The 10,419-nt window shown below is 40.9% G+C and overlaps 1 protein-coding gene across 1 annotated transcript in view; it reads right to left on the reverse strand.

Moving 5' to 3' along the window:
- Positions 1-7,550, reverse strand: part of cped1 (cadherin-like and PC-esterase domain containing 1) — a 312,821-nt gene extending 305,271 nt beyond the window's left edge. The window contains exon 1 of the mRNA XM_068050516.1: positions 6,363-7,550. Coding sequence (XP_067906617.1) covers positions 6,363-6,626 — 264 coding nt within the window. The 5' untranslated portion in view covers positions 6,627-7,550. The remainder of the gene's footprint in view (positions 1-6,362) is intronic.
- Positions 7,551-10,419: the final 2,869 nt, after the last annotated feature.

The raw sequence follows: 10,419 nt of genomic DNA on the forward strand, positions 1-10,419 counted from the left end.
GTAGGACCAACAAGTCCAGGAACCCTGGATGTCAAGGGATATAGAGGATTGGATCAGGCAAAAAATGGAGGCTTATGGCAGATTCAAAGTGGCTGAAAACAGCAGAGGTACGAGAGGAGTATAGAAAGTGTGGGGGGGGGGGGGGGTACTTAAAAAAGTAATTAGGAGAGCGAAGAGGGGACATGAAAAAACACTGGTGGGCAAGATAAAAGAAAATACTAAGGCGTTTTATAAATATATGAAGGGCAAGAGGATAACCAGGGAAACAGTAGGGCCCATTAGGGACCAAAGTGGCAATGTGTATGTGGAGCCGGAGGACATAGGTGAAGTTTTAAATGATTACTTTTCATCTGTGTTCACTATGGACAAGAGCAATGTAGGTGTAGAGATCAGGGAGGGCAATTGTGATATACTTGAACATATCAACATTGAAAGGGAGGAAGTATTAGCTGTTTTAGCAGGCTTAAAAGTGGATAAATTCTCAGACCAAGATGAGATGCATCCCAGGCTGTTATGTGAGGCAAGGGAGAAGATAGCAGGGGCTCTGACACGAATTTTCAAATCCTATATGGCCACAGGAGAGGTACCAGAGGATTGGAGGACAGCGAATGTGGTACCATTATTCAAGAAGGGTAGCAGGGATAAACCAGGTAATTACAGGCCAGTGAGTCTAACATCAGTGGTTGGGAAACTATTGGAAAAAATTCTGAGGGACAAGATGAATCTCCACTTGGAGAAGCAGGGATTAATCAGGGATAGTCAGCATGGCTTTGTCAGGGGGAGATCGTATCTATTTAACTTGATTGAATTTTTCGAGGAGGTGACTAGATGTGCAGATGAGGGTAAAGCAGTTGATGTAGTCTACATGGACTTCAGTAAGACTTTTGATAAAGTTCCGCATGGGAGATTGGTTAAGAAGATAAGAGCCCATGGGATCCAGGGCAATTTGGCAAATTGGATCCAAATTGGCTTAGTGGCAGGAGGCAAAGGGTGATGGTCGAGGGTTGTTTTTGCGAGTGGAAGCCTGTGACCAGGGGTGTACCACAGGGATCGGTGCCGGGACCCTTGCTGTTTGTAGTGTACATTAATGATTTCGACGTGAACATAGGAGGTATGATCAGTAAGTTCTCAGATGACACGGAAATTGGTGGTGTCGTAAATAGTGAGGAGGAAAGCCTTAGATTACAGGACGATATGGATGGTCTGGTAAGATGGGCAGAGCAGTGGCAAATGGAATTTAATCCCGAGAAGTGTGAGGTAATGCATTTTGGGAAGACTAACAAAGCAACGGAATATATAATGGATGGTAGGACCCTAGAAAGTACAGAGGGTCAGAGGGACCTTGGTGTACTTGTCCATAGATCACTGAAGGCAGCAGCACAGGTAGAGAAAGTGGTTAGGAAGGCATATGGGATACTTGCCTTTATTAGCCGAGGCACAGAATATAAGAGTAGGGAAGTTACGATGGAACTGTATAAAACGCTAGTTAGGCCACAGCTGGAGTAATGTGTACAGTTCTGGGCACCACACTATAGGAAGGACGTGATTGCCCTGGAGAGGGTGCAGAGGAGATTCACCAGGATGTTGCCCGGGCTGGAGCATTTCAGCTATGAAGAGAGACCGAAAAAGCTAGGGTTGTTTTCCTTAGAGCAGAGAAGGCTGAGGGGGAACATGATTGAGGTATACTAAATTATGAGGGGCATGGCTAGGTTAGATAGGAAGAAACTTTTTCCCTTAGCGGAGGGGTCAATAACCGGGGGCATAGATTTAAGGTAAGGGGCAGGAGGTTTAGAGGGGATTTGAGGAAAAATGTTTTCACTCAGAGGGTGGTTGGAATCTGGAATGCACTGCTCGAAGAGGTGGTAGAGGCAGGACCCCTCACAACATTTAAGAAGTATTTAGATGAGCACTTGAAATGCCATAGCCTACAAGTCTACGGGCCAAGTGCTGGAAAATGGGATTAGAATAGTTAGGTGCTTGATGGCTGGCACAGAGCCGATGGGCCTGTTTCTGTGCTGTATAGCTCTATGGCTCTATGATTGGTTGAACAGCCTTCCTGCTGCTTGCCCTGCTCACATATGCCTTGTAGAGGACATTGAAGTCAAACAGATGTTGGATGACTAGAAATCCATGGCCAACTATACGCGAGGTGAATAGTGAAAAGCCAGGCCCTTCTATTTTAGGTGTTGGTTGAGGGATATGTGTTGACCAATGATCTCTTGCTCTTCTTCAAATCGTGCAGTTGGAATCTTTTACATCCATCTAAGAGGATAGATGGAGTCTCAGTTTAACGTCTCATCCAAAAGACAGAACCTCTGACAGTGCAGTATTACCTCAGTACTGCACGGAAGTGTCAGTGTAGATTGTGTGCTCAAGTCTCTGGAGTGGGAATTGAAACCAAAACCTTCTGACTCAGATGTGAGATGCTACTACTGAACCAAGGCTCAGGTTAAAGCCTGTTCTTTTCACAGGACATATTGATCTTTATGGATTTTTATCAATGTTTTAAAACTTCTGAGAGAAGGATCTGCAAAGCTGCCATCTGATTCAAAGGTAATCTTTATTGTACCTGATAACCTACATCACTGAACTCTGACCAGTTGCTTTGCATAATTTAAACTTGTAATAGTTTATGTAGCTCATGACCACTGTGACCACAAAATATGATCTTTTCAATTTATATTTATCCTTATATCCTAAATTTTCTGTGCACCTAGTCCAAAACATCTACTGATCTCTAGTCAAATAAAGAGTTTTACTTTTGTAATTGTGCCATTTCATTTGTTACTCAATTCAAAGTTCCAGAAACTATACCGCTTAGCAATTTAAAAGTATTGAATATTTCACAAAAATCTACTTTTCTCTAATGGAAACATGCTCAATTCTGTGATTCACTTCAGAACAACTTAGAGGCATAGGTCCTGGGATCAACCCTGTTGCTGCTCTTTATCTCTTTTCAGTGGTTTGACATCCTTTAGAAGGCAGGTTGTTAGTGTGCACAGCAACACAAACAACAGATTAGGTAGTCAAAACTGCACCATACAATAAAAATTCTTTTAGCTGATAATCCAATGCCATTAACGTGCATCCCTGTGCAAGATTAGTTTTGAATGCTTAATAATCGTATCAGATTTATTTTCTTTGACTACCTTTGCTAATGAACATCCCTTTATCTTCCACTTCTGTGTTTCCGGAATTACACTTATCCATGTTAAAATGCAATGCATTTCCTTTACTTGTCATCTGGCTACACAGTTGGAAGCAATCAGCAACAGTTGTAGTATTACTAAAAGTATACTCTTCTATATCATTTATCATTGATGTAAATAGTTTTCAAACATTTCTCTGTGGGGTCTCCTTGCATTTACTCATAGGGGCCATACCAATATTGACTCAGTCCAGTGACACTCTGTCCTTACGTACAAAAGATAGTGTTAGCCACTCAAAGCAAAACAATACTATCATTGCAGAATTTTACAACACAAATAACATATTAGTACATCAGCAAATCCAGAAATCTGATCAAACAGAAGACACATGACTTTGTGAACCCTCAAGTTCCCTTCCCATATCCCCTAGGGTCTGACAAGTACCATCTAAAAATCTATATGGTTTGGAGATCCTTTGTAGCTGTTGCTCTCTCCTTCCTAATGGAGGTTTTCCATTTATTTTGTAAATTCCAGCTTTCAACATACTTAGCTAACTTGTTATCCAAGCCATAAAGTTTAATATGCTTTAAAAAAAAAGCCATTTATAAATTTTATCAAATATTTTTTGAAAATCTAAGGCAAATATTCCACTGAATTGCTAAAACTACGTAATTTAGTTATCATTTTCCAGGAATTCCAGTAGATTGATGAGGCATGGCCTACTCAATTGTAAATTTTAAACGCAGTGCAGGAACAGGGAGACTAGGGGCTCACATATACAGTTTTTTGAAGCTGGTAGGACAAGTTAAGATGACTCAGATTTAAGATAATTGACAAAAGAACCAATTGGGAGAGAGAAGAATTTTTATTTACACAAAAGTTATGATAATCTGGAATACATTGCCTGGATGAATGTAGCTCCAACAACACTCAAGAAGCTCAACACCATCCAGGACAAAGCAGCCTGCTTGATTGACACTCCATCCATCACATTCAACATTCATTCCCTCCACTACCAGAGCACACTTGCAGCAGTGTATACCATCTACACGATACACTGCAGCAACTTGCCAAGGATCCTTCAGCAGCACCTTGCAAACCTGCAACCTCTACCACCTAGAAGGACTAGGGCTGCAGATGCATGGGAACACCAGCACCTGCAAGTTCTCCTCCAAGCCACACACCATCCTGAGTTGGAAATATATTGTTTTCACTGTCACTGGGTCAAAAACCTGGGACTCCCTTCAAAACAGCACTGTGGGCATGCTAACACCAGATAGACTGCAATGGTTCAAGAAGGCGATTCATCACCATGGGCAGTTAGGAATGGACAACAAATGCTGGCCTTGCCTATGAGGCTCGTATCCCAGGAACAAATAAAGAAAAAGAGGGCAGTGGAAGTATAGATATAACAGTAACTTTCAAAGGGGAATAGGATGCATGCTTGAAAGAGGAAAATCTGCGGGTCTAATGGGAAAGCAGGAGAGTGGAGAATTGGATAGCTCTCACAAACAGGCACAATGGGTCTAATAGCCTCCTTCTGAGCTGCATGGTTGCATGATACTCCTACAAAATCCATAATGACTACTTCTTATATCCCTCAAAAGATCAACAGAATTCAATAATATGCTCTGGAATGCTCTCTTTGCTTACAAATGTAGGTAATTAGTGCGTACGCAAGTTTTTGTCTGTTGTCTGTTTAAATAGTGAGATAACATTGACACCCTTAAGACATCACCAATAATACTGATGAGATTGCTATCGTATGTACTTTGAACAAGTCCTGTATTCCAAATATATAACTATTTATTACATGGAGTTATTGGCCACACATGTTGCATAAATGTATATAGATTTGAAATCAAATTTAGGACTGTTGCCTGCCCCTCCAAAAAAGGTGCTATACAACAGATTAAATACTGTCCTTTTACATCCTATAAAATATAAACATCCTATATTCAAACCTAGCCCAGAGTGCAAGGAAAATACTTTTTTTAAATTTATGGGCTTTAAGTGGTCCATGAAAAATGATCTTAGGTAGTTCCAATTCCGTTTCTAGTGGTTATTGACCAATAACAGATAATTGTCCACAGTTTAACAATAATTGGCAATCCTACTTGGAAACTCCCAAGTTAAGTATTGTGAAATTGCAAATCCTGCAATGGTGAGCACAAAAAAATCGGGTTGGCACGAAAGTAAGATAGATAAATTCTTATTAGTAGATATTTAATGGGACCGCGATCCAGAAACCGTTATTTACTCAAACGTAAATATTGTCCTTTTTCGTACCCTCTATCAACTATAAAACATTTTTGATTTAAGAATCTAAATTAAAGGACACCTCATTTTAAAGGAAGTAATGATTAATGGCTGGAGAGCTTGGATTTTAACAACTTTAGGGTTGCATTTGGAACAAAAAAACACTCACGGAGTAAGAAGTTTCACAGTTTAAAAGGTACTAAGAAAAATACAGAATCAGAATACCTGCACATTTCAGATTTAACAAGTTGCATCCACTGTTTAATTTACAGTATCAGGCGAGTCTCCAGTATCTATTATTAATAAGCATCTAACACGTTGCTGTTAATTTCTTGGAGGTTCGTGGCCGTTTCATATATAAAAGCTACGCAATGTTGTTGCAATGGGATCATCGGAAGCAGACTTTAGGAAGAACTAATCATGTATCATTTTTCAAGTTTAAAATCAGATTACTAACAGATGCACATTTTAAAGCCGTGACCCTGCCCGCCCCGCTTGAACTCTTGAACCAGGTCCAGTAACATCCGCTGGTTGGAAGCGTTTCATCGTGTCCAGTACTAAAAATAAGTTAAATTCTATCCGCCAATCAACCACTGTTGTCAACTCCTAACCCCATAAATTTCAAGTTATTCATCTTTCATCGCCTTATTATTGGCATCCATTTGAGCTTAAAGCGACAAGTCAGAAAACTTAAACCGGACGTATCGATCTCCCAAAGTCTGAAAGTTTTTACAATGGGAACCTTCTACTACCTTTAAAAACACGCCAAAAGAAACGTCCAGTTCCATTATTTAACAGCAGCGCTTTATTTGTTTCTGCCTCTTTAAAGTCTCAAGTCCGAATAAAGGAAACACAAAATCGACCGCTTACAAATACATCTAATACCAAATCGTCTGTTTCGAATATCGCACATTTATATACGCGAAGAGCAATTTACAGTGCACTCCTTCCCACCTCGATTAGCTTTCGAAATGCATCCAGTCCGGTGGATCCAGAGAGGCAGTTTGTATCCCTTTCGGCTTCTTCCCCATTTGATGTGACTTGTGTTGACTTATTCCAGGAGCCCTGGTTCAGCATCAGGGCGCTGAAGCTCCCTGCTCGGAGGCGGAAGACTGTGAGGGATGGGTAGACCAAGCACACGGCGATCGCCGCGACCAACAGTAAAGGGCGAGGGCATTTCCACCGACGGCAACGCACCAGTGTTTGGCGAACACACATGTCTACAGAGTCGGCTATCTCAGGGCACAGCACCGTCACTCCATTTGACTGGCACGGGACTTGCTCAAGAAATACGAGCCACGACAAATAACGCCGATCACGTCAGGGCTCTGTCCCCAGGGCTGTTAGAGCAACTTGCCCATGTGTCTGTGATACCGCTCAGATTTGCCCGGAGCTGGGCGTCAGCATTTGTTGTTGCCCAATTATTGAGCACCTCCGTTCAATTATCCTTCAAGAAATATAACGGTTCCATCAAAGCAGTCACATCACACTCGCTCCACTAACAACTGGTATATCCCAGAAACCGCAGAAAAGTCTTTAGTTCAAGATCCGACAATGCTTAAAAATCTCGCCTAAACAAGGATACAAACCAAATTGCTCAACAAACCACAAGTGAAGACAGAAGGGCGAATCAATTTTTCAATGGCAGTGATGGAACTTTCTTCTGAAATCACATCCAAAAGAGGGGAAAAAAAATTACCGCGTTTTACGTATTTGAGTTAGCGATAAAACTGTAGAAAAATTCTCCAAAAAAAAAAGCCAACACTTCAGCATTTCCCTCGTGTTAACTTGCAAAAGTCAGGAATGGTTTCTAACGCAATAACATACGTTGCTCTGTTGCACGGTTTCCTAACACTGAAGTTAACTCTTTTCCTGTTCTCAGTTAAAAATTAATAAATTCAGTCTGCGTCATGGAGCAGCTTTTGCCTGCGGGAAGCAACTCAATGATTAAATCCAGTTGGAACTCCCGACCTCATGACAGCAGCTAATCAAAGTTCCATCAACGTGGATTGTGACAAGCAATGGCAAATTCCTAAACTGTAAAAAAGGAATAGATAATAAAACTAAAAGTTTTTTTTGTCTTTTTCCCCGATCTTCCTTTTCCTGGTCGCTTGTTTAACCAGACATCACTTTCCAGAATATGGTTTCCGTTAAATTCCGAAAAATAAACACTGTGCAGGATGACGCCAAGCTCCCTTCAGTGGGTAGGCGAGAACACTTTCGATTTTTATATTTTAAAGTGAAAACTACTAAATATTTTAGATTACATTTCTTTAAATGCACTCGTACCCACTGACATGTCACTTAAACCCAAATAAGTTTGAACTGACCTAACTCTATGTGAACTATTATGTCAATTATGCTTAAAAAAATTTTTAATGTTCAGATCCACACTTTGCCCCTTTAATATAATCACAGAAAACAATTAAGGATAATTTGATTGCATCGTTATGCAATGTTATAGGGGGGTACACAATATTGGAGAATCTAATTGTACTTCTAATTCAGATGGCTGCAGCACTGTCCAATTGTAAACATTGCTGACATTAAACTTTTAGGACCAAATCTTCCAAATGTCAGTACAGCACCAGTTCCTAAAGCACAGTTCAACTGAAGAATAAGTCAACTGGAGTGTGCATGGAAGGCAATAATGTGGAAATATGATGTCTTTGCCTTAACTGAGACCTGGCTCAAAAAAGGGCAGGACTGGATATTAAGTATTCCTGGAAACAAGGTGTTCAGGAAAGATAGGGAAGGAAGGAAAGGAGGAGTAGTAGCATTAAGGAGAACATTTCAGTGCTGGAGAAAGAGGATGTCCTAGAGGGACAAGGACAGAACCTATTTGGTTAGAGCTAAGAAACAAGAGAGGTACCATTCCATTGCTCATTGCATTCTATCGGCCACCAACTAGTAGGAAGGATATAGAGGAAAACATTTGCAAGGAAATTACAGAGAGGTGCAAGAATTATAGAGTAGTTATAATGAGGGACTTTAATTATCCTGATATAGACTGAGATAGTAATAGTATAAAGGGCAGAGAGGGGCAAGAGTTTCTAGTGTTCAGGAAAATTTTCTATGTCAATATATTTCTCGTCCAATGAGGAAGGAGACATTCCTGGATCTGGATCTGGGGAATGAGGTGGATCAAGTGAACCAAGTCTCAGTAGGGGAACATTTAGGGGACAGTGACCATAGCATCATAAGGTTTAGGTTAGTTATGGAAAAGGACAAGGAGCAATCCAGAGTAAAGATAATTAATTAGGGGAGAGACAACTTCAATGTAGTGAGAACCTGGTAAATTACCCCACGAGGAGGAACAGTAGAGCAAACAGATCCAGCGCTCTGAATGACAATAGAGATAGAGAGTTCGATGAAGAAAGAAAAGGGTGCATATGAGAGATGTCAGGTGGATAATACAATTGAGAACCAGGCTGAATATAGAAGGTTCAGAAAGGGAAGTGAAAAAAGAAAAGAGCAAAGAGAGAGAGTATGAGAAGAGACTTGTGGCTAACATGAAAGGGAATCCAAAAGTCTTCTATAGGCATATAAATAGTAAAAAGATGGGAAAAGGAGGAGTGGGCCGATTAGGGACCTAAAAGGGGATTTATGCATGGAGGCAGAGGGCATGGCTGAGCTACTAAATGATTACTTCGCATCTGTCTTTACCAAGGAAGAAGATGCTGTCCAAGTCATGGTGAAAGAGGAGGTAATTGAGACACTGGATGGGCTAAGAGTTGATAAAGAGGAATTATTAGAAAAGCTGGCTGTACTTAAAGTTGACAAGTCACCAGGACTGGATCAGATGCATCCAAGGATACTGAGGGAAGTAAGGGTGGAAATTGTGGAGACACTGGCCATAATCTTCCAAATCTCCTTAGGTACAGGTGTGGTGCCAGAGGTCTCGAGAATTGCAAATGTTACACCCTTGTTCAAAAAAGGGTGTAAGGACAAGCCCAGCAACTAGAGACCAATCAGTTTAACCTTGGAGGTGGGAAAACTTTTTGAAGCAATAATTCGGGACAAAATTAGTAGTCACTTGGACAAATGTAGATTAGTTAAGACAAGCCAGCACAGATTTGCTAAGGGCAAACTGTGTTTAACTTATTTGCTTGAGTTTTTTGATGAGGTAACAGAGAGGGTTGATGAAGGTAATGCAATTGATGTGGTGTACATGGACTTCCAAAAGGCATTTGATAAAGTGCCACATAACAAGCTTTTCAGCAAAGTTAGAGCCTATGGAATAAAAGGGACAGTACTAGCATGGATACGAAATTGGCTGAGTGACAGGAAACAGAGTAGTTGTGAACGGTTGTTTTTTGGACTAGGGAAAGGTATATAGTGGGGGTCTCCAGGGGTCAATGTTAGGACCCCTGCTTTTCTTGATATATATTAATGATCTATACTTGGGTGTACAGGGCGCAATTTCAAAATTTGAGGCTGACACAAAGCTTGGAATTATTATGAATTGTGAGGAGGATAGTGATAAACTTCAAGAGGACATAGACAGGCTGGTGGAATGGGCAGACAAGTGGCAGATGCGAAGTGATTCATTTTGGTTGGATGAGCAAGAAGAGACAATATAAATTAAAGGGTACAATTCTAAAGGAGGTGCAAGAGCATGAGGGATCTGGGGGTATATGTGCACAAATCATTGAAGGTTGCAGGGCAGGTTGAGAAAGTGGTTAATAAAGCGTATCGGACCCTGGGCTTTATAAATAGGGGCACAGAATACAAAAACAAAGTTATAATAAACCTGTGTAAAACAGTGGTTCGACTTCAACTGGAGTATTGTGCCCATTTCTACGTACCCTGCTTCAGGAAGGATATTAAGGAATTAGAGAGGGTGCAGAAAAGAGTCACAAAAATGGTTCCGGGGTTGAGGAACTTCACCTAAGTGGATCAGTTGGAGAAGCTGGGGCTGTTCGCCTTGGAGGAGAGGCTTAAGAGGAGATTTGGTAGAGGTGTTCAAAATCATGAGGGGTCTGGACAGAGTAGATAGAGAGAAGCTGTT

The sequence above is a fragment of the Heterodontus francisci genome, chromosome 18 (assembly GCF_036365525.1).
Source record: "Heterodontus francisci isolate sHetFra1 chromosome 18, sHetFra1.hap1, whole genome shotgun sequence".
NCBI lineage: Eukaryota > Metazoa > Chordata > Chondrichthyes > Heterodontiformes > Heterodontidae > Heterodontus > Heterodontus francisci.